Source organism: Etheostoma cragini, chromosome 18, assembly GCF_013103735.1.
Source record: "Etheostoma cragini isolate CJK2018 chromosome 18, CSU_Ecrag_1.0, whole genome shotgun sequence".
Lineage (NCBI taxonomy): Eukaryota > Metazoa > Chordata > Actinopteri > Perciformes > Percidae > Etheostoma > Etheostoma cragini.
This window is the reverse complement of record NC_048424.1, coordinates 2,099,019-2,123,003: the sequence shown is the minus strand read 5'-3', so window position 1 is coordinate 2,123,003 and position 23,985 is coordinate 2,099,019. Positions and strand designations below refer to the sequence as shown.

General features: G+C 41.4%; 1 protein-coding gene and 1 non-coding gene across 2 annotated transcripts in view; one reads left to right on the top strand and one right to left on the bottom strand.

The window, feature by feature from the left end:
* The first annotated feature begins 399 nt into the window (after positions 1 to 399).
* The window catches only part of vash2 (vasohibin 2), a 33,373-nt gene continuing 9,787 nt past the window's right edge, over positions 400 to 23,985 (top strand). Inside the window, exons 1-8 of the mRNA XM_034899381.1 lie at positions 400 to 1,111; positions 2,080 to 2,523; positions 12,487 to 12,575; positions 13,221 to 13,277; positions 14,453 to 14,527; positions 19,759 to 19,996; positions 20,104 to 20,247; positions 23,769 to 23,884. Coding sequence (XP_034755272.1) covers positions 2,200 to 2,523; positions 12,487 to 12,575; positions 13,221 to 13,277; positions 14,453 to 14,527; positions 19,759 to 19,996; positions 20,104 to 20,247; positions 23,769 to 23,884 — 1,043 coding nt within the window. The 5' untranslated portion in view covers positions 400 to 1,111; positions 2,080 to 2,199. The remainder of the gene's footprint in view (positions 1,112 to 2,079; positions 2,524 to 12,486; positions 12,576 to 13,220; positions 13,278 to 14,452; positions 14,528 to 19,758; positions 19,997 to 20,103; positions 20,248 to 23,768; positions 23,885 to 23,985) is intronic.
* On the bottom strand, positions 15,630 to 15,702 carry trnat-ugu. Its single transcript has one exon. It is a non-coding gene; the product is annotated as a tRNA-Thr (tRNA).

Here is a 23,985-nt window from a genome sequence, read left to right as displayed (position 1 = left end):
CTCTAGTTGCATATGTAATGTAATGAACATAATTCCAGCTTGTAATATCAATTATTCTTCATTATTTACAGCCACATTTGGAAATTTTATTAAAACTGATATTTTGTGAGATGTGTGGATAGACTTTTAGTGTAAGAATAATTATATTGTATTCTATTCTATACTATTTTTGGGGGAGCTAACCATGTCAATCAGCACCTGAGAATGTGCAAAATAAACAATTGCAACAAGACGCTGAAAATCCCATTTGTTGCAGATATATCACTTGTTGACGACTTCGTCTATCAAAATCCACCAATCAGAAAGCGTCGTCAGTTCCAATTATGGTAGAGAGTCCTCTCCGACCCGCCCCTCTTTGTTGGCTCGACCAATGACATGCCGCCGAACGTTGGTGGCTGGCTGCCTGGGATACAAGCAACTGAAAGATACAGGGAGAACAGTACTAGGTAGTAGGTCCGCTTTATCCCCAATAATTTAATCATGTGAGTGATCAAATAAGCCTTTTTTTATCAAGATGGAGTCGGTTTTTCAGGGGACGTAGTTGATACCGAGGCACCGTGCAGGCTGCTTACGAGAAGGAATGCACAGAGGTAGTCATTTTCCCGGTCTGGGGTGGTCGGAGGAACGGCCCCCGCAATGAGAGCCGCTAACGTTAGATATCTAGCGAAAGAGAAGGACTTCCTGATGATATTTCCAAAATAAGAAAAGCTCCGACGAGAGAGTGGTTAATTTGGTTGAATTGACATGGTACCTTCATTGATACACTTAAATTTCTCACAAAGGAAGACATGAGGGGTCTCTTGGTATGTTGCAACGATTCGTAGTATTTATTTTATAAATACGCAAGACCGACACACCTACTGCTTTTACTTTGAAGGGAAAACGACCGTGTTCCCAGCGCACCGGTTGTTAGCACTTGTTAGCTTGACACGTACAAGAAGGGGTGAAGTTACCAGCCTTGAACCAAAACAAGACTTTACATCCTGTGGTGGACAACGCCGCCTCGGAGTCAATGGGACCTTCCTCGTCTCACGGTGTTTTTTGAGTCAAATGCCTTTTAAACCGGAGTGTCCGTCGTTGGTTTGAATTTGGATCCCCGGTGGAAATTACGGTACGGTTGGATAAATAACGGTTAGGATATTTCAGCGGCTGCACTCAAAAATAATGATTTCGATATTAACTTGTTCCCTACCGTTAGCGACCATTCCTTCCTTCACTTTCCTTCTGCAATAAGTTTCTCCCCCCCCCCTATATTTTACTATATTTAGGAATGAGTTTACAGAGATATCGTTTTACAACTAATGTTATAAGGACGTTGTATTTCTAGCCAAATAAAAGTATTTTGGCATCACTGTAACGTTACAGACTAATAACACTGTTCGCATTTGCTTTTTCTTTTTACCATAAATCCTTTGTATTTTATATTTTTAATATTTGCTACCCTAGGCCAGTTGTTCACAAACTTTTTCTTTTCAAGTGAACCTAAACTGGCACAAAGTAGACCACCGACCCCCATTTAATTAGATGTTTGCACATGTTTCTTAATAGAGTTTTTAATTGTCATAAATTATTTCATTGTGTTACTTATGGATGGAATTAATATGCTAAATGATTCCCCCTTTTGTGAGGGACCCCATCGAGGACCCCTGGGGGTCCCCTAGACCCCACTTTTGGAACCACTGCCATTGGCTACTTGTGTGACTCTCAATGTAATGCTAACTATGATTTTGTCATACCTATGTCATCACCTAATGTAATGTTTTCTATGAAAGAAATCGGTCTGGGTCATTGGGGGATTTTTCTTCCCTATAGGGATCTATAGTTAGGCTGACAACGTTTCGTACTCCACTCACTGTAGCACCATCATTCCTCTTCCAAAATAGGAAAGGTACAGATCTTCTTTGGGTGTACACTTCTCTGTGGGATGCACCTGATAAAACACTAATGTACCTATTTATGGAAATATTAGAGCTGACACACAGTACAGAAATGCACCTGAACTGTGGATCTATTTCAAAAAGTGTACTGATATTTTAACGATAGCGGCAAGTTTGACGTTTTTTTTCCTACCCTGTCCAGGTGTGCCGTGGAAGATCAACATGCACTCTCCAACGACAAACAAGAAGAAGCTCTTGTAGCTGGAGGAGGAACGCCTGCCCTAACTTTTCCTCCTCCTCTTCCGGCCCCCCCCCCGGATCAATGACGGGACCCAACTCCCCGAGCCGCTCCGGCACGTCTCCGGCCAAGCTGAGCAGGCATGGCCGGTCCAAGAGCAGCAGCTCGCACTGCCTCCTCCGCTGCAGCACCACCCAGGACGATTCCTCCACCTCTCCCCCCAACAACGGCTCCCGGTCCCCTGGGGAGGAAGAGGAGAAGGACGGAGGGGTTCTCTTCTACGTTAACAGGTCCGGTTTTCCCATCGAGAGCGTGACCTGGGAGAGGATGTGGTCCCATGTGGCTGCTGTGCACCCTGAGGGTCAGGAGATGGTGGACAGGATACAAAATGCTGCATACCTGCCCAAGGTACGCCACCTGTGATTGGTTCATCCTAGGGCTGGGCGATTATTCAATGTGATCATTTATCGTCTTTGAATGAAATCATATTGTGATGAAGTAATATATCGAGATATTGTGAAATACTTAGTCTAAATTGATAATGACAAGCACATACTTAGATTTTCTCTGTTGTGGAACATTTTAAGGAGAATTGCGGATTTGTTTTAACGTCACACTATTTTTTACTTGCATGTAAACATAGTCAGTATTTAGACTGTTTATTTATTGAACTAACATAAAACATGCTATATGCGATTGATAGCAACATAAATTGTTATTGATCTATATTGGGATAGAAGATTTAGGCCATAAAGCCCAGCCCTAGTTCTTCCCTAGGTTTTTAAAGTTATAAAATAACACTAAATGAGAAAATATTTTAACTTTTAAAGGCTACATTTCTACCAAAACAAGGCTACAAAGGCTGACAGTGTTTCACAAATAGTTCTCCCTAGTTGTCAACCCCTTTTTAATTAATGAATTATTCATTTGATATTTGAACTTACCTGTGTTCACCCTTGTTAGAGAGTGTGCTGCGTGTAGCACATGTTGTCGTCATTTACAAACACTTGCCTTCCCATAAAGTATGGTGCAGTATTGTTGCCCAACGCTCCTGCAGTGTGGAGTTCTGTTTGTTGTCTTCTTGCCTTTTTGCCAAATCTGTTTAATAGCTTACAAATTTATTTGAAAAGGCCCGGATCAAATTTGTTAACACTATTATTTTTTCTTCCAACCCAAGCTATTCAGTTTATAAACATGATATAAAGCGGAACAAGTAGCAAATTCTCATAGTTGCAACGCTGGAATGGGCAAAGCCTGACATTTTGATTGGTAAATGAGTCAATCAATTGATTAGTTGATTAATTGTTGCAGCTCTAGAGCAACCGATCAGTCTGCTAATCTGCTTTTATCAAGTATTTGTGCCAGCATCGTAATATATTGCTACTTCCAGATGTTCTCTCCTCTGGTGTGCATACTGTTTATTACGATTGGGATATGAGTCAGACAGAGGTAGATTATCTGACTGTCTGCTTGACAGTGCAAAGCCTACTGGATGTGTGTGTGCGTGTGTGTTTGTGTGCGCGCGTACGTGCGTGCAGTTACGCGGCTTCAGTGTTTATTTCCATCAGTTTTTTCACACACACTCATAGAAATGCATCACAGTACCATGACAACATTGTGCTAAATCGGGGTGCCCACCTGTCAAGTGATGTTAATTCTGCTTCTTGGATTGGTCACCATGCATGTGACTCATTGTGACTCCGGACTTACACACACTTCAAATACACACACACACATTTCAATACACATTTGTACAATCATAACATTTCTTTAGGTTAGACAAATACTGTATGGGTGCTTCTTACGGCAAAAAGCTCCTCCAGGGGTGTGCTGCAAACAGCTGTTCTTGAAATCTGACTGCTGGGTAGAGAATTCCAGTGAAACAAACAATGTTCTATATATTATATTATATACATATTAATAGAAAAAGTGATCAACAGTTTAATCGATAAAGAAATGATCGTAATCGTGTAAATAGTAGTTTCTTTCCTCTGGTATTTTTCTTCTTTATTGAGCAGCATTCTCTGTGTAGGAGCAGAAAAAAGAAGTCGGTGAAACAGTAAAATATGTACGACTGGTCTGAAACGGCATCCCCACGCGCCTTATACACATCCTTGTCTGCTGCCACTGAGGCCCATCAGCCCAGATTCTCCTCATAGTTTGCCCATCTTGTGATTGGGATGAATGGTTGTTGTGTTTCAGACTGTGGAGGAGGGAATCTGGTGGTTCGTTAGCTCCTATAATTGGCCATGTGGTCATTAGTGTCCCCGGTTGGCTGGCAGTGCCAAACTATCCCATGCAGTTGCTCTGGACAGAAGGACATGTGCACACAAAACAAACACATCAACATAGAAAAACGGGACATATGCACACACATAAGCTTGTTTACAGAAGACTTCAGCCCCAGTTTATAATTGTTTTCAGATTTAACGTTTCAGTCCAGGAATATCTCTATAAAGTTTGAGCCAGCTGTAAAACCTCTTGGAAGCCTTTTGAGTAGGAAAATGCAGTACGTCTCTGTAGGAGTGTGGGAGTAGTATCAGTTTAGTGTTTTGGGACAGTGATGTAAAAAGATAAACTACTAGCTCCACTTATAATGATGTTTTCAGAAAACCGTATGCTTTTTATTATTTTACATGATGACTTACTGATGGATATGTCAAACTAAAAAGCAACTAAGCTCTATTTTAAAGTTATTATTGGTGAAACAACGTCATAATAAGTGAGTTTATTTTTCACTTCATCTCTAACTAAGGTACCTTGTTTCTCAGTAAATATAGTATTACATTGGGTTGTTTTCATTTGATAATGTGTGTGTATATATGCATGCACCTAAGGCGTCCGTTAGCTTATTGCGTATTGTTAATATGCAACCTGACTCTGGTGTGTGTGTGTGTGTGTGTGTGTGTGTGTGTGTGTGTGTGTGTGTGTGTGTGTGTGTGGACATTGTGAAAGCAGGTGGTTACCACAGATACAGTTGCTGATACACCGACCCAAAAGGGTTAACTGGGTCATTTATTTGAAGGAATCCCTTTGTTTTTGGTACAAACCATGGGATATGATGATATGTTTCGTGATTGTGTGAAATGTAGAAATGTATCACAGCAACAAATTAGACATTTCCAGAGTTAACACAAACAAATGAGACAACCTGTCGCAGTATTTTAGCCTCCAGGTTAGTTTTTGGGGGAAGTTTGATAGATTGCTCAGGGATACAATTTAAAAAAAACAAAGTACACGTAGGTTTCGGTTTTGTAGGTTACTTTCAAAATGTAAACATGCAGTAGCCTCAGGTAGACTCAACACAGTGTTCATCTTTGTCATCATCAGTAAGCGCACACTGCCGCTCTCTGTGTCCTCATTTACAGGATAGAAGTCTTGGCACAGGGACCAAATAATCCCTCTAATACAATCTGAGAAGTGGATAATCTCTGGATACCAACTGGACCATGTAAGGGACTTTTAATTGGGGAAACAAAACTGGCCCAAATTTGTCTGAGCAGATTATCTGTCAAAGCTATACAAGAAACCCAAACCTTTTTAAATTTTTCTGTAATTATTCATTTTTAAATCATTCACCTTTTCTCTGGTTGAATGTTTGAAATAAAACATATGCATAAACAAATTAAGACAGGTTTGAAATGGGTTGACCGTGAGTGCGTTGTCATCAGCAGTTGTCTCTAATGTGCTACATGTTGACAAGATCCTGGACTGGAGCAGGAACTAAAACTACCAGTACAGGAGAATCTATGTGGTCACCAAATAAGTAGGATAAAGGTTTTCATTTCCATAATCCATTGTAGTTCCATTGTTCTGGATTAAAAGGTTTCTGCTCAGTCTGTGACAAAAGGATTTTATTTTTGGATGGGGTTAATAGATTTGACAACTAGTGCTGTGAAACGAGTAAAATATTTAATTGCGATTAATCGCTTTAATGTCATAGTTAACTCACAATTTATCAAACATTTTTATCTATTCTAAATCTCCCTTGATTTCTTCTTGTCCCATAATTTCTTTCTCATTTTAATGCTCTTATCAACATGGAAAAGTGGATCAGGGGTGGCTGTCCATGGAAAGGCGCTCCGAGCAGTTGGGGGTTTGGCACCTTGCTCAAGAGCACCTTGGCAGTGCCCAGGAGGTGAACTGTCACCTCTCCGACCAGTCCACCACCATACTCTTTTTGTATGGGGACTTGAACCAGCGACCCTCAGGTTCACAACCCATCTCCCTACGGATTGGCCTACTGCCCCCCCGTTTTAATTTTTAATTTTTATTACTTGTGATGTGATTCATTTACAAGATGTACAACGTTGTTTTAGCGAGGCACATGGATTAATGGGGAATCTTGCTTGTGGATGTCAGGCTGAAGTGATGAACTTGTTTGTTTGCAGTTGGAATGTAAGTTAACATGGCGGACTACCCTATGCAGTCCACCTTGGAGGGAACTACTAGGCGATGGGAACTCACCCACGGGTGACACGGAGTCAGGGCTGGTGAAATGAACGTCTTGTAAATGTCTGCCTGCAGAAGCTTGTGTCAGTTTGTTTAGTTCCGGATACAAATGGCTGGTTTTAGATCGGACCCTTTTATGTTTACGGATGCCTGCCAACATGGATTAGTTAAGAGAGATGTTCTCTCAGCCAAAGAACTACAGACTGCAGCATTAATCTTCCAGAAGGTGTTCTTTAGTGTGTTGAAGTCTTGCAGTAGATTCAAGCACCGCTGTCAGTACTGACGTAGGGCATGCAACCAAGTAAAAAAGAGGATCACAAGAAACGGGGGAGTCTCGTTTCGAGACCGCTTAATCATTTGTTTCTCAGCTGTCTCTCTTGTTGAAGAGACACACACACAGACACACACACACACAGACACACACACACACAGAAATGCGTTCCTTGGGATGTCCCGCTCTAAAGATATCCTGTTAGTAGGAAGTACGACCTGTCCCCCCCCCCCTCTATTTTACACATTGACGCTCATAAAAGTCAGTGAACGTCCTAATTGTGTTCTCCTCTCGCCTTTTACTGATGTTGTTATGCGCTGCCAAATCAGTTGACCTTTTTTTTTTCTCTCTAACTGATTTCTACTCCCCATCTCCTTTAAACAATTCAAAATTCCAAAACCAGGAAGGTCATAGCTGATACTATATGACATCCATCTTCTCTGCTATATTGTTGTGTCTCTGGTAACGTTCCATCTGGTTTTTGTCTCCTATGCTGCTGTCTGGGTCATGTGGCCTGCTTGCCTCCGGCTCTGGAGTGGGAAACTGGTGTGTAAAAAATAGACCCGGAGGGAAAAAAAGTAATACAAAAAAAGTAAAGCATATTGGATATCTTCTACAGAGGGAAGGAGGGGGGGGGGGCAATTATGGCAATACTGCATAGTACATGGACAAAAGTATCAATCTTTAATTATATAAAATGCAAGCTTTTTGGTACTTGACTAATATGCTTTTTCAGTCCACTCCCATTTTGCAGCAATAAAATTTGAAGTGAGAGGAACGAGTAGATAAACTTGTCTTTTCATATAAAACAGATGTTGACAAAGTTTGACTTAGGGGTATAGTTTGAAGTTGGAAAAAGGTTGTTATATCGTGATATGTTTAAAATCGCAATAATATCAGATTGTGACATAAGTATCGTTATAATATTGTATCGTTGGGCTTCTTGTGATTCCCATATCTACTCGTAACCAGACTGATCTCATGAAATGGCGTTTGTATGACACGCCAATTTGTATGCCATTATTAACGTGTTATCAAGGCGCATACGTGCTTTTTAGCGTGTTTATCTACGCTGTTAGGGCTATGCATTGACTTACATTACCTTGTGATTGCGTGTGAATTTACACCGTAGCGAATAGTATGAATCTCGGCTAGTGACGTAGGAAGCCCTGCAGATATTGAACAGGTCACCCAAAGACTGAAGGCAGAGGACGTTCAGAAACCGGATCTCACTCAAAACAGCATGGATGTTTTTTTTCAAGTGCGTATGTGTGTGGAAGCACGCACACCTTTTTTTCATAACATGGGCACTTTAAGTCGGCGTGTATGTTTACACAAAGTCATGATGCCATGTTGTAACTGACTTGGAACAGTTTAGCCAGTAGCAATGCACCTTAATTTATCTGACACCTCATATAGAACGCCTACTCCTGACTTTTCACCTGAGCTCCTCTCAAACTGTTTTGGGGTTGTGGAAAGCTAAAATGCAGCAGTTTGTCATGCTGAATTTCATTAACTATCTCTTCTTCTTTTTATTAAAGGCAGCGTGGTTGTGTTGTAAATATATTTTGAAAAAATGGTAATTCCGTTAGCACCATGCACGATGGCTGTAACGTCATTTTACTTCATTTAAAATGGAGCCTTTTTGTATCGACTTCATGCAGTGAACGTGATGATGGCAGCTCCATCTAACAGACATTCCCCTGTAGCAGAGGAAAGGATGATGAAAGTGAGGGATCACCAGTCATCTCACTCCCTGACCCAGCAGAAAGCAGCTTTAGAGTGTGTGTGTGTGTGTGTGTGTGTGTGCCAGCTGATGCAGCCAGTGTGTTACGCCTTAGTTAGGATTTTACAACATGGGAGATTATTATGCTGCTGTTAAATCTGCTATTTACTGGTCTTGGCTGGCTGGCAGACTGGTTTATGGGCCCAATGACTGTCGACTGGCCTGATAAGAAGAATGACCAGTTGCTTGATTGTTTTAAGCTCAATGACTGACACACAGGTCCACTGCTTGTTATTTCGTCTGGTTTTAGGCTTAATCTACTATTTGTACTGTAACAAGTGGTTGAGTGGCTCAGTAACTGCTTTATTGGCCGAGTAACTTGTTGATAGTCTGATTACAAATTTCCCTGAATGTCTGACTACAGATTAAATCCCATACATCAGGGGTGTCAAACTCCTTTTAGTTCATGGGCCACATACCCCTAATTGTATCAGACCAGAAAACCACTCCAGAAAGATCAGAAACTTTATCTGCCACAAGGTTTCTTGTTAGCTTCATGTTGGCAAATTCAAGTTGCTTCTGCTACGACAGTGTTCTAAGGGCATGGTAGGAAAAAGATAACATTACGGGCCCGGGAGAAAGGGGTTATATTCCAAGACAAAACTCAGAATTTCTAAGATTAAAGTCTTAGAATTACAGAAAAATAACTCTTAACTCTCGGAGATTAAAATGGTAATTTTGGATTTAGAATAAATTATATCTATGCAATTTTCACACTTGCACAGACCTGATTGGTCCCTTTGTTAGGCCAGTTCTGGCCCATGGGCCATATCTTTGAAACCCTTTCCATACATGGTTTGTTATTGTGAGTTTTGAAGATCCTTTAGTGCCATTAAAAGCCTTAAGGAATATGTAAGTTCTTTTTTTTCTTCAAACATGTCCCTTGTGTGTGTGTGTACTTTTATCATAAGTATTAAGGGGTTGGAAAAAAATCCATTCTTAGATGCATCGCGATTCTCTCTAGAACGAGTCAGTGCTCGATTCTGATAAGTTAATAATGAATTATTCAATTTTTTGTTGATTTTTATTTAAAAGTTACTGTCTCCAGGCCTTGTTTTTGGGAAGATCTCACATGCCACCAGTTTATCTGCGGCACCTCAACGATTTGAAAAATTAAATCCCCCAACATGCATCAGAGCTCGTTGTCCATTTTGTCCTGTTGTCTTCCTCCTCAGCTCTATTTTTCTTGCTGTAAATAAACAGTTATGCAGAAACCCACAGGAAATGATAAGGCTGCTGCTATAGTTCACCCTTCCTGCGTGTACACACACACACACACACACACACACACACAGGCTTTCTGTGTTTCAGAGGAAGTATCTTTTTGTGTTTAAGTCTGACTCACTCTCCGCTGGTGTGGTCATGTGCTTTTATGAAACCACAGCTGTGACCTCTGTTTCTTCTCTCAAATGGTTCTGGTTGAGGTGAAACGGCTGCAGAAACAGCAGCGCCGCACATATGGGGGGCCCACTGGTCTAAGGTGGTGTCCTAAACATAACCACAACATACTGGGATAGAGACAATGTCATGTGTCATCCGTCTATTTATTTATTTATGTCATGTGGCTGTTCATTGTCAGCTGTCATATACAGATCAAGTACACTGGGTTGGTTTCCCTTTTTTTTTTCTTTTTTTTTCCACACCTACCAATAGTGGTATCAGCGGTCAAAGGAGCTGTAGTAGTATTATCTTGTTTTCTAAATGTTGTTCAGAGGCTTTTTAATCCTAAGGAATGACATTTTGCAACAAATATTTCGTCTATTGTGCAGAAATTAAATGGCCTGCGAATTAAAAAATGTAAAGATATATTGGATATTGCAAGAAGTTGTCTACTTTTCTGTCAAAACAAACGCCTGATGTAGGACTGGGCAATATATCAATATGAATCAATATCCCGATATTAGACTAGAGATTGTCTTAGGTTTTGGATATCGTAATATTGTGATATAACACAAGTGTTTTCTTTTCGGGGCGGCTGTGGCTCAGTGGTAGAGCGGTTGCCTGCCGATCGGAAGGTTGGTGGTTCGATCCCCGCCCCTGCACTCATTGTCGAAGTGTCCTTGGGCAAGACACTGAACCCCGAGTTGCCCCCGGTGCTGCGCATCGGAGTGTGAATGTGTGTGAATGTTTATCTGATGAGCAGGTGGCACCTTGTACGGCAGCCCCGGCCACAGTGTATGAATGTGTGTGAATGGTGAATGTTTCCTGTAGATGTAAAAGCGCTTTGAGCAGTTGTTAAGACTGGAAAAGCGCTATATAAATACAGCACATTTACATTTACATTTTCCTGCTTTAATAGGCTGCATTACATAACATAAATTCATTCTTAGTCCTGTAAGGGAATTTGCAATGGTTTATTGTTATCTCTATTGAAGAGAGGTCAGGGTGCGGGACTGCCAATGGTAAGGTGCCCCAAGCAATTGGGGGTTTGGTGCCTTGCTCAAGAGTGCATTGGAAGTGCCCAGCTGCCACCACCATACTTTGGTCCATATGGGGACTTGAAACCAGCAACCCACTGGTTCACAAACACAACTACCTACTGACTGAGCTACTGACACAGCACAGATCTTGTTCTCATCAAATATTTTGGGTAAGCAACAATAGTCAACCTTACAATATTGTCTTGATATGGAGGGATTTGGCGAAAAATAAATGAGATTTTCTCCATATCGTCCAGCCCTGGCCTGATGGCATCTGTAACAGCCTATAGAAACACACAGCACTAGAACGTTACACAAATGTTTAATTAAAAAGAGCCACCAAGCAACCAAGACTGAGGATTTCATCTGCTTTTAAGAAAAGACTTTAAACAGATGCAATGGTTCGTGGTGGGTTAAAAAGAGTGAGCTGGTGACTGGTACCACTTTTACACTTGGCTAAATAAACGTTTAGCCAAGCACTGCAGCTTTAAGTTAACTGGTCTTTAACGTGAAAGTAGAATAAATAGTTGACTGGTGTTGCCAAATTATTTCCATCAGTGGTGGAACATCAGTGAGTTTCAGCTGCAGTGCGAGCTGTAATGAGAAACGGGGCATTGAGAAGGCAGATTTTTCAAGATGTCTTTGAACGTTACCACATGTCAATTTGCTTTAAGATAATCTCTCTCTCTCTCTCTCTCTCTCTCTCTCTCTCTCTCTTCCTCTATCTCTCTCAAATACATATTCACAATAACAATATAAGAAAAGTATCAGCACACAATTTGTCCAAATATTCAGACAGAACACAACAAGCAGTTATATGGACATAACACAATATTAGGATAGATTTACATTAAAAATATGAATCAATTCACATAAAATGTAAAGACATAATTGAACATTAGATATAAGAATAAACTCTCTGTCTCGTTCTCTTGCTCTCTCACTTCCATTCATAGAGGCTTTATTTTTATATTTAAAAAATATGAAATAATTCCCACAAACCAATCATAAAAAAATCCAACAAAACCTATGCTCCCACTCATTCTGCCTCTTTCAAAATCAACCCATTTCTCACTATACAATGTACGTTAAGGCTTAATTGTATACTGAGAAATGGGTTGATCAGTGTAAAGTAAGATAACTTCAAATAACATTAGAAAAGGGGGGACGCTGCAATTAAAATGATAAATACAAATAAGTAAGAACTGTATAAACACTGGAACATTTTTTGAGATGTTTGTAATGTATGTACAGTGTGTGTTTGTACAGGGATCAGCACGGTGCAAATGGCCGGTGCAGAAATACACCGATGATTGACATTGGTCATGGTGGTTTTATTCCAAGGATGGACGTCCTTTTTGTCACAACAGCTCATAAATCTCTTATCTCTCTCTCTCTCTCTCTCTCTCTCTCTCTGTCTGTCTCTCTCTCTCTCTCTGCAGCATCCTATCCCCTCGGTTCCAACCTTCAAACCGTCCATGTCGGTCCCAGATTGGCTGGTGGCCATCCAGAACTACATGAAGACTCTGCAGTATCTTTTAATGCAAACAAAGCAGCATGTGTCGCTATAGAGACAAAGTGCATCGCGGCATACTCTGAATGCCATGCCCACTGGAGGGGAAAAAAACACTTTCTGCTCTCCATTGACTTTTTATTGCGTGAAGGTGCCTCCTCATCAATTCCATCTGTTAGCTAACCTAACATTATGTTCCTTTTGCAGAAAGCATTTTGTTATCAAGTCAAATATCCAAATGTCAGTTTTAGGGTAACTATAGTTTGTTAAGTTAACACAAGTAACGTCATGCATATTGTTGGTTCAGCGTCAGGATCCCACAGTCTCTCCATTCTCTCTGCTGGTTCCTCTCGTCTGTATCCACTTTTGTCTTAATAAAAGCCTTGTTTTTTGGTAAGACAGCTTATAAAAACTTGAGTTGTGGGTTCATTGTTGGTAGTGAATATCACAACAAAGCAGCATTTAGTTTTTTTCTGTTGTTTGCTAACAGACAGTATTGACAAGAAGGCACCTTAACACAATACAAGTCGAAGGAGAACCGAGAGTTCTGTTACCCTCCGGTGGGGGGGGGCGGGACTTAAATGCACTCTGTCAACAGATGTCATGATGAGAGCTACACCTGTAAGTGGAAGTCCGTGTTGTTGTGCTTAACATTTCTATCAGATACAACCACACAGGAACCCAATTCTTTGAAATCAAGAAGAGCCGTCCACTGTGTGGGTAAGTGAACTGCCGTTTTGATTACAACATGCAATGATATTGTTGTTTAATTATTAATCAGATCAACACACCTAGACATGTTCTAATCTCAGCATCTGATGGAGGAGATATTGCTTTAAACATCAGAAGAGATTTTGATGAACACTGATATTTTTTCTGCTTGTACACAATACTAGTTTCTGTAAGTACTGAAGTACCTTATGAGTTAGTCTAAAGAAAGGCAGGCTGCTGGAGCATTGAGCAGGGGACCAACGCCATGAAGTTCGACTTCTCTGTAAGGAGTGGCTAAAGAAAAGGGACCTCATCTATAGACACAATCCCAATGGTTGTTTCCAATATCTACCATGTAGAAAACTCCTGCGTCCCGAACATACAATTCAAGTGCGGTGAGCAAACCCATTCATCTAAAATATTTCATATATCTCCGCAGTTCAAATCAACTACCCAGAAATGATTTTTATGTTCGCGCGACACCACTTTGCTTCAATTTATAACATTGCTAAAGCGCTTACAGTGTTATGCTTTATTTAATTTATACTGTTTTATTGATCCCACTCTGTTACTGTTACTACACACAGGCCTGAAATACACACACACACACACACACACACACACACACACACACACATGCTCAGGACCTATTTATGCACTAATAAAAGCTAATGGAGAGATGTCAGAGTGAGTGGGCTGCCAGTGCTGGACCAGCGCCCTGAGCAGTTGCGGGGGGGATCATTGTCTTGCTAAAAAGCACATGGCAGTGCCCAGGAGGTGAACTGGCCTCTCTCCAGCTGAACCAGCAACCCTCCGGTTCCCAACCCCACTCCCTGAGCTACTGCCACCCCCAGTTCTTATTATAACATAGGTTTATAGATACATTAGTTTGAGGTGTAACACAGTGCCATCTAACTCGTGACCATCTCTGTAGAACATGAAAAATATCAAAACACTTTGTTTTGGTCATCAATTTTTTTAAATAACTTGCTTACAGAGCATCTTTTTACTTCCCCCCTTTCTCATCATCCCTGTCTTTCTCTTATTGCCTCATATTTTCAATTTATCCCTTATTGTTCTCTTCTTTTCTTTCTAACCACCCTTCTGCCTCTCCCTGTGCTCTGCTCCTCCTCCTCTAACTCATCTTCTCACTTTCCCTTCCTCTTCTTCATCTCCTCTTCCAGGTTAATGGAGACAGCAAGAGAGATGATCAGAGAGTCTTTGCCAATCAAATGTCTCGAAGCCGTCATCTTGGGAATGTATCCTTTCCTGCACACACACACACACACACACACACACACACACACACACACACACACATATACACACACATACACACACACCGAGCACTGGGGTGAAATCAATGAGACATGTTGCTCTACTGTTCCCCCCGCACCACTGCCACCCTTTCCATTTCTTACCGAACCGCGTTGCTTAGCAACAAGCTCTCTTCAAAGTCTAACCCCCCACCACACACACACAATTCACAAGCTTAGTATCATCCGTCGGAGCTTAAATATTAAAGCAAAGGCTTCAACATTTAGTTTCTAGAAAACCTGCAGTTGTGTTCTGTCTCAACAGATTTGATCCTCTACAGTTTCAACTGGGCCTGATTATGCTCTGGTGCTACTGACGCTCTGGTTTGACTACAAAAGGCCCATTTCACAAATCAGTGGTGGCGTTTAGTGAGCGTTGGAGCCCTTGATGATTTAAGGAGTTCACACCTTTGATTTTACGTAGCTTTACTGATAGTTGCTTTGTTTGAACTGCAACTTGTATGTGACAACCTACAAATATGTCTGTCATCACATCATGTCCGTAATTGATACAAATGCTGAGGTCAAGGTAAAAAATTAATACCTTTTGAGGTTTTTTTTGGGCAAACTTTAGAAGTCAGAAGGTGAGATCTCTACTGCATTATCAACACATTTTCAACAGGATACTAAGCTTTGTTTAAATATAATCAGCCTGGGGAATTTGGCATGTCAACACATGAGAGATTTCTCTGTTTCTGTGAATGGATGGTCCAGTTTCACATGTGCTAGTTTCACTGTGGCTTTTCTCAAGGGCTGTCTGGGTGGCAGCTGACAGTGACTCTAATTGAGACTGACTTTTGCCTACAGATGAAAGGAGCCGAGAGCGAGGGAAATGGAAAAAGTGGCAACAGAAAACCAATAAAAAGGCGAAGCATAGAAGGTACATATGAGCCCGAGGGAGTGAGAAAAGGAATAGAGTGTAGACATTCTACCGGTGTTGGTGATTTGCCCTTTAAACAACCTTACACTGACAGCGAGGGACAGTGTGGGTTAGTGCAGTGTCACCTTTCATCAACCGTGGTCATAACGTGATGGAAAAGGAGTCAGGCCCCAGCGAGAATTGAACTCGCGACCCCTGGTTTACAAGACCAGTGCTCTAACCACTGAGCTATGAGGCCCTATCTGGAGTAAGTATGACTGGCCTGCATTTTAAATAGTGATCACAGGGCAGGACACACCCCGTTTACCTACGGAGTATTGTTGAGATAATGTGGCCTAACCAGTTGATTACGTTATTGACTTAATGAATGCATATCCTTCACTGGGCTACAGAGTCAGTTTAAATGGTCCAAAAAACTAAATAACATGTCTGATGTGACCTAGTAGGACTGAAAAACTTAAATCTCCTTAATTTGATTTTAAATCGCAATATAATCTTGTCAGCTCCTTTTCCACATTCACCTAAAACATTAGGAAGATATGCTAAATATGTCTGATTCTCAAATAATCAAAAAGGTTTGCAAGTAATAATAATAATAAAGGGTGAGACAGGAGAAGATCTGGAAAGGGATGGGGAAGGAGGAATGAATAGCGACTGTTGTTGCTTGTGGCATTTGGAGCTGTCTGTCTTCTTGTCTTGGTGTTTGGCTTTGGTATGTCCTCTGCCGCTGGTTTCGTTCCTTCCCTGTTAACAGTGATCTGAATTCTCTCCAGGATATTCAGGGTTTACATTGGGTCACACCAGCTCTCTGTGTTGGTTGGTGTGTTCACTGAGTGGGTTTGACTCGGTGTCTCATTGTATTAACCATCATGACTTGTGTTTTGCAGAATAAGGCTAGAGTACAAAGAAGTTGAAAACTAATCCCTAAAGAACTTTTCAAAAGAAAATAACAACACGCAACTGAGTAAACACATCTGATAAATAAAGAGTGCACTAGGCCTTTTAAAAAGCGTATATTTTATTTGGAACTGTAGAGGCCTAATGCAAGCCATAAAACAGCCCCAGATGTGTGTCCACAAACCTTTGGCCATATTTCAAGAGCCTTCACCGAGCGGCAACTAAAGAAATGAATAGCCTCCAGTTTGCTTGACGATGAGGAAAGCACATGACTCTCAGTAAAAAGGCGCCGCACATTAAGATGGTTTTATGCTTTTTCCAGTATTTTCATATCTTGAATCTCGTTGCTTTGAAATGTAGCAAGGAAAGGAATGTAGAGAGAAACTGGAGGAGGAGAGGGGGGCGGTGGTGGGGGCGAGAGAAATAGACAGCGACATGGGGATGGAAATAGAGAAAGGAATAGGGACAGAGAGAGTGGATTTCAAAAGCTAGTGGATTAGATCTGCATTACATCCATAGAAAAGGTTTCTCTCTTACCCCTGCCAGTTAGATAAGGGACTATTGCACTTTTTGAGAGGAACAGGTTGAGATGTGTGTGTCTACAGACTAAGTGTACGGCCTGTGTGTTTCTGTCACTCAAGTTCCTCTCAAACATGAGCATTTAGCTTCCACACATGTTGTTGATTATTGTTTATAGCCGTCTCGCCATAGTGCTTGTGTGTTTGCAGCAACTCATCTTAATTACTAGCTTTATTGTGTTTCTTTACATTGTTAGTCAGTCTACATACATAATGATTTTTGTTCATTTCCTGTACTGCCCTGTCATAAAAAAACGTTCATGGCACCAAACTATGCACGTATATTAAAGGTATAACTTGGGACATTTCCACAGTAAAATGTCTACAACCTACTAGACCTATGGTATAACGTTATTTGATTGTTTACTTAAATTCTCCCAAAGTTCCCAACATGTACAACGGCTCTGGACTACCACTGTGATTCAATTCTCACATAACGTTAGCCACAGTAGCTGTATGGGTAGGTAAGCTCATCTAATGGAAAGTTAGCAAGTTAATGTTTGCTAACTAAAATAACTTTGATTAATGAACTCGTCCGTTAACATTATATTTGCCTGAGTCAGGCCACTGAGACTTTCATTGGCACTATTTAACGACTCCCATGATCCCATGCAACTTCACAACGTCATCAAAGTCTATCCTTTGTTACTGTTTTAATTGAGAGACCCCAGCCCCAGAAGTGACATATTGTGTGTTTAATTACAAAGTTGTATTTGTAAGTATGATTAATTATATGTGTGTTTTGTAATGCAGAGGGCATGTTGGTCGGGCCATGATTCACAGCCGGATGTTCTCCAGTCATTTACATTAGATTTAGTCATTTAGACAGCACACGTCACTTTGAAATTGGTAATGACAAAGCAGGAAGGGACTCATTGTCTTGCTTAAACACTTTTAATGGTGGCTTCCTTCAGTAGGCCAACATACTAGGACTGGGTGTCGATGGGATTTCTATTGTCAGTCATGCTGGTACACGTGTGTGTGTGTGTGTGTGTGTGTGTGTGTGTGTGTGTGTGTGTGTGTGTGTGTGTGTGTGTGTGTGTGTGTGTGTGTGTGTGTGTGTGTGTGTGTGGGGTCTAGTTTTGTTCATGGCGCTTAGTGAATATTTAATGAAAACACAGCACTGCCGTTGCGTCCCGGCTGCTTAGGGTGACGGGCGGGCGCTCTGGCCAATGGCAAGCCTCCATGGACAGAACTGAGCAGATGGTGGGCTACTTGCCGAGAAAGAGACTGCCCAGATCTCAGTGTTTGTGTGTGGTTGCACAGATTGCTACAGTTGGATCCCTGTCCGTGTTGAACTCTGGGAAGCTGTGCAGTCCACAGTATGACAGCCAACTAAATATAGTTCTCATTCAGTTATCTTTGTGGACCAGTTTGTGAGGAATGAGCACTGAATCTGAAATCCCAGAAAATGTTGCAAAACACGTTTCTCTGTCCCTGAAGGGTTATTTCGTCTTCGTCTTTCCAGTCAGTCTTCTGGCACGTCCAGGGAAAAGAAGTCTCCTTTTCTTTCTCTGAATCCAGGATTTACACCTTGAAGTTTATGTTGAAAATAATAAAATTTCTACTGTATTTGTTAAGCACTTTAAAACAACCAAAGTTGACCAAAGTGCTGTACAGACAAATACAAAAATACAGAAAAAAATATAACATGAGCAAAAGTAATACCTGCCCTACCCCACCCTAACGTGTAGAGGCAGGTCATTCCTCAAATTTGAAGCGGACACCTCAAAGGCACGGTCCCCTCTGAGCTTCCGCTTAGTTTTAGGCACACTCAGGAGCAGCTGATCATCTGCCCTGAGAGAGCGTGTCGGTACATAAGGGCGTATCAGCTCAGCGAGGTAGGGTGCGGCAAGACCATTCAAGGCTTTAAAAGCAAATAAAAGAATTTTAAAAGGGATCCTAAATTGAATAGGCAGCAGTGGAGAGAGAGAAATAGGGTAAATTTGCTCATGTTTACGTGTGTGCCAGTTAAAAGACGTGAAGCAGCATTCTGCACCATCTGAAGACGGGCGATGGAGGACCCACTTACCCCCACATAAAGTGCAATGCTGTAATCCAGCCTAGTGGTAACAAAGGCATGGATTACCATCTCAAAGTGCTGTCTTCAAGTGGAGGAAACTTGATATGAATTAAAACACATACAGTATGAATTCCTTAAAGTTATTTTGCAAAACATGACCTATAGGTAGTAAGAGATTGCGGGCAGTTGAATATTGGAAATGGGTTTGTGAGTGGATTAGTCAGATTTGAAGGCGTTATAGAGTGGGAAAGAGGAAAAGAGAGAAGGGGCAGAAGATTAGAAAGGGAGTTGAAAACTATGCAGATGGAAAAGAGAAGGTCAAAGGTCAATAGGTGCACTAATCGCTCCTGAGTCACAAGATTAACCAAATGCACGCACACCCCGCACATGTGTCATTGTTTTTGTTAGATTTCTGATGGCACCAGATAGCTCTCTCAAGCTATCGCTCTGTTTTTGTTTCTCTTGGCACATTCAGTCAAACAGGAGGAGTTGCACGCTCTCTGGCGGTCCCAGAGCCACTATTTGGCCTGTGGCATTTTCATAGTAGTGGCCTTCTTAGAGTTAGACTGAATCTAATTTCACATGACTCAAGCTGCTCTGCTGCCTCTGCTGAGACAATTCAAACACTTTCACTCTGGGGTTTGTACTCAATAGTATTTCAGGTTTGTAGTCCAATAAGTAGCTCCAGTGGCCTAAATTAGTTCATCCAATACATTGAAATGTACAGCACTTCAGATGGCACCAAGAACAAAAAGCAACCCTCCAGATCCTTCCTTAACTCAGGTGTGTTGACCAGCTACCTGACCAACGGGCTGACGTCTCTCGAGCGTTTCCCCATCAGCTTTAAGACCCAGTTTTCGGGCCACTGCTTCCACCACGTTGTGCTGGGCGTCTACTGCAATGGCCGCTATGGCTCACTTGGCATGAGCCGCCGCCAGGACCTGATGGACAAACCACTTACACACCGCACACTGGGAGAACTGGTGGCCGAGTTTGAGAGCTCCTACAAGAGATACCAGCACACTCTGAAGAAGGTACGAGAAGGGATGAAGAAGGGAGGGGGTGGAGATATGGAGGTTGGAAAAGAAGCATTAGTAGAACTATTAATGGTCTGACAAACTTAAACCCCTCCTCCTCCCAGGTGAAGATTGGCCTGTATGTGCCTCACGACCCCCACGTCTTCCAGCCAGTCGAGTGGAAGCATTTGGTGCTGAATGCTGCCCGACTGGGAGCTCAGGAGATGAGAAAGGAGCTGGAGAAACACGGACGGGACATGAGGATGAAGGTACACACTGTACACACACATAGACGTACACTCTAGCAGTCGATAATAGTTTTGAACAGCTTTATTGTTCCAACAATTTTAAATGTGACTATTTTTGTGGAAGACAAATGTATCTATTACATATTTTGGCTGAATCGCAAGCCCTACCATAGATGAGAACAAAAAATATTTGATCATGCTTATTGTTCAGAGCGGTTGAGGTTATCTACAGACCACCTTTGTTAATCAAACTACAGTACATCATGATCATATACATCATGTTTTAATAAGATATATGAATGTACAAAGATCAGAAATGAATGTGCACAAAAAGAACTATTAGTAAATTAAAGGTTACATTTTCCCGACAAATAACATTATCCTTTAATGGACTTCAGCGTAGTTTTGTTAGGAGAGTAAGTAAGTAAGTAAGTGTGCAGCCTGAATCAGAAGAAGAAACGGAAAAGGAAACACAGAAAGGTTCCTAGAAAAGGAAAGTACAGACTACACAAACACACACACACACACACACACACACACACACACCAAACAAAATAAATGCACCATGATGGTAACAACTGAACACAGCAGGGGGACAAGGGACCGTTTAGGATTCCTAAAAAAGAAAGAAAAGAAAACAGTTCTTAGTGGTGCAACTAATGGAGTGTTTGTTTCCCAAAATACAATACAGATATCTTATTTCATAGCTGAATGCAAAAGACCAATATGTCTCTCTAAATCAGATCAAGAGGGTCCAAATTTGAGTTTTTTAAAAACAGTGAAAACATACCATTGTGATGTATTACACAGCGACTACTCATGGTCACATGTATTACATATAAGTTATTCAGGTCCAAACTGCATTAAGCAATTTCAATCAGGAGAGACCTTGTTGCAGATATCCAAAGATTTATTGTACATTTGCATAATAAGGAATGAACAGAGTCTTTGGGGATTAGACTCCATTGTTAAACATATTTTAAAGGGGTAGAGAAGCCTGACGTATTCTTCCCAGTTGTAGCCTACACACTGGTGATGGTGAAGAGGGAACTCAGAAACCGAACGTAGGACCCAACTGTCGTAAAGAAACTCAGGTTGTTGTGGTTGACGAAGCCCGGAGGTGGAAGGGGAGGAGGAGGGCTGCACTTTTACCTGAAAAGACAGCTGATAGCAAGGAGAGACGACATAGATGACATGCTGTGATTGGATTATGAATTACCACCATTATGAACCATTATCAAATCTGATTTGATTTATTCACCCATGAGCAGTGCTGCAGTGTTTTTTATTATTATTTAAGAGTGAAGGGAAAAACCTTAATTATGTTTGTCCATGAGACCAGAGATGGATGTAATGTAATGTTGTGCTGAACATGGAATATAAGCTGCCAGGAATTATTTAGGGCATGATGGGAAAGGAGGGAATGTGTGAGTATGCATGTGAGTAAGAGGGGAAGACACAAAGAAGTAAGTTGTTTGAGGTTAAATGTTTTATGAGCACGTGGGTTTTTATGTGTAAATTTGTATCGGATTACGGATTTTGTATATTTCCACAGCACATGGAAAAGTCTGTGTGTGTGTGTGTGTGTGTGTGTGTGTGTGTGTGTGTGTGTGTGTGTGTGTGTGTGTGTGTGTGTGTGTGTGTGTGTGTGTGTGTGTGTGTGTGTGTGTGTGTGTGTGTGTGTGTGTGTGTGTGTGTGTGAGAGTGAGAGTGAGAGAGATGCTGGTGTTGGATAGAGCTATATGGACTGCTTTCCATGTCAGCAAGATATGTAGGTCAGCGAGTTTGCAGCTGTCTCACATAGACATGAAGACACACACACACACACGCACAGTCAGACTCTGGTCAGCTGTGTAGTTGTTTAAAAGACTTGAATATAATCTCTACTGTTACTCCAGAGAATGTGAGGTAATTATGGACTTCAATGTGTGTTTGTGCTACCCATTTTCATTGTTAAAGGGGACCCAGTTGAGTTTTACGTTTGACTGGGAGGTCATTTAGTTTGTTCTCTCTTTTTTAAAGGGCTGCCTTAGGTCAACGTTAGGTTTATGTTATGGCTTATGGAACACACTACAGCAGGTCATTGACTGGCTTCACAAGTACACACTCACACAGACACACACAGACTCATATATCTATCAGAACCACATGAGGAATCTGAGCAGCTGTGGAGTATGAGCCATTTCCCGGCTTTTCCTGTGTCCGGGAAAACTTGCCATCCATGTTCATTCTGCTCCCACTGATATCTTAATGATAGCTTTAAATTGCTGTTTAGCGCGCACACACACACACACACACACACACACACACACACACACACACACACACACACACACACACACACACAATGGGCTCCCATTCATCACAGTTGCACTTTCTGTCCTGCAGCTGAATAGCATTGGTGGGTGTTGTTGGAGCCATGCTAGCATGATTTCTGTACATTAATATGCCTGAAGGTGTTCAGAAGCTCTTTATGAGGGTTAAAATAGAAAACCAGCATGTGTGCGGTGCATAACCATTTTCACCGGGTGAATGGGTTCAATGGATTTTGTATCAGCAATGACTCTGAAATCATCCGTGTCGAGCTGAAATAATTAGTCAATCATTTAAAGTGACGGGGCGGCCTCTAGATCAGCCAGTAGGAGCGTTCGCCCCATTTTGGCTGAATCCTCTGCAGCAAGCTGGGTTCGAATTTAACCTGCAGCCCTTTGCTGCGTGTCACCCCCCATGTCTCTACCACTTTCCTTTCTATCCACTGTCACTAATGGAGAAGCCCCAAAAAATAATCTTAAAAAAAATGAGTTAGTCTGAGGATTTGCTGTTTTTGTTCTGTTTTATATTATTGCATCTTGAATACCTTTTGAATTTGTACTGTTGTACATGCCACAAAACAAGCAATTTGAAGATGACACAGTGGACTCAACAGAATTGTTATTGATATTTCATTTGAGGTTTACTATATCATTATTTGATTAATGAGGGAAACATACATAAATTGATGATTTATGGCACTACGGGGCGGAAATAGATAAAAACAAGCCGACAGGTACACAGCAACCATCGATCAAACCATTGGCTTAAAGATTCAATATGTATATTCAGTAAACACATATCTTCAATAGCATTCATTTAAAGTCACTTGCTTGATAAATCTCCAGTATTCCCTCTTGTTTTTAGCTCTGGTTTGGTCTTCACCAACTCCTGAGAAAAATATCTGGCTCTTAAGGAGCTAGATGTCCAACTTTTTCCACTTCCCAGCTGGTCTCTCATTTTGCCTGCTGATTGGTGCGGGGCAGGTGGCCTACAGTCCACAGCATCAGAGCTTCTTTTTTTTTACTAAAAACAACTGCGGCTGAAAACGACGTTAATCAGCAAATTTGCTTTAAACCAAAACAATGAGCTTAAAGAGGCTAAAAAAGCTGCAGTGAATGATAACAATGAATGATTGTGTGTTTTTTTTTAAATATAAATGTTAATAAATAAGTGTCAGTTATCACATAAATAGTGATATTCAGTGTTGTTGCTTAATGTCATTTTCTTAGATCCTTAAATCGTCCAGTGCCCAGTCCCCAATCAAGGAGCGGAGCCGGGGGAAATCCTTATCACCACGGCGACGACAGAGCAGCCCCCAGCGACGCTTCCCGCGCAGAGACAAATCGTGAGTGTTTTTTATTGTTTGTCTATTTGTTCAAAACTTACAGCAGATGGTGTGTGTGTGTGTGTGTGTGTGTGTGTGTGTGTGTGTGTGTGTGTGTGTGT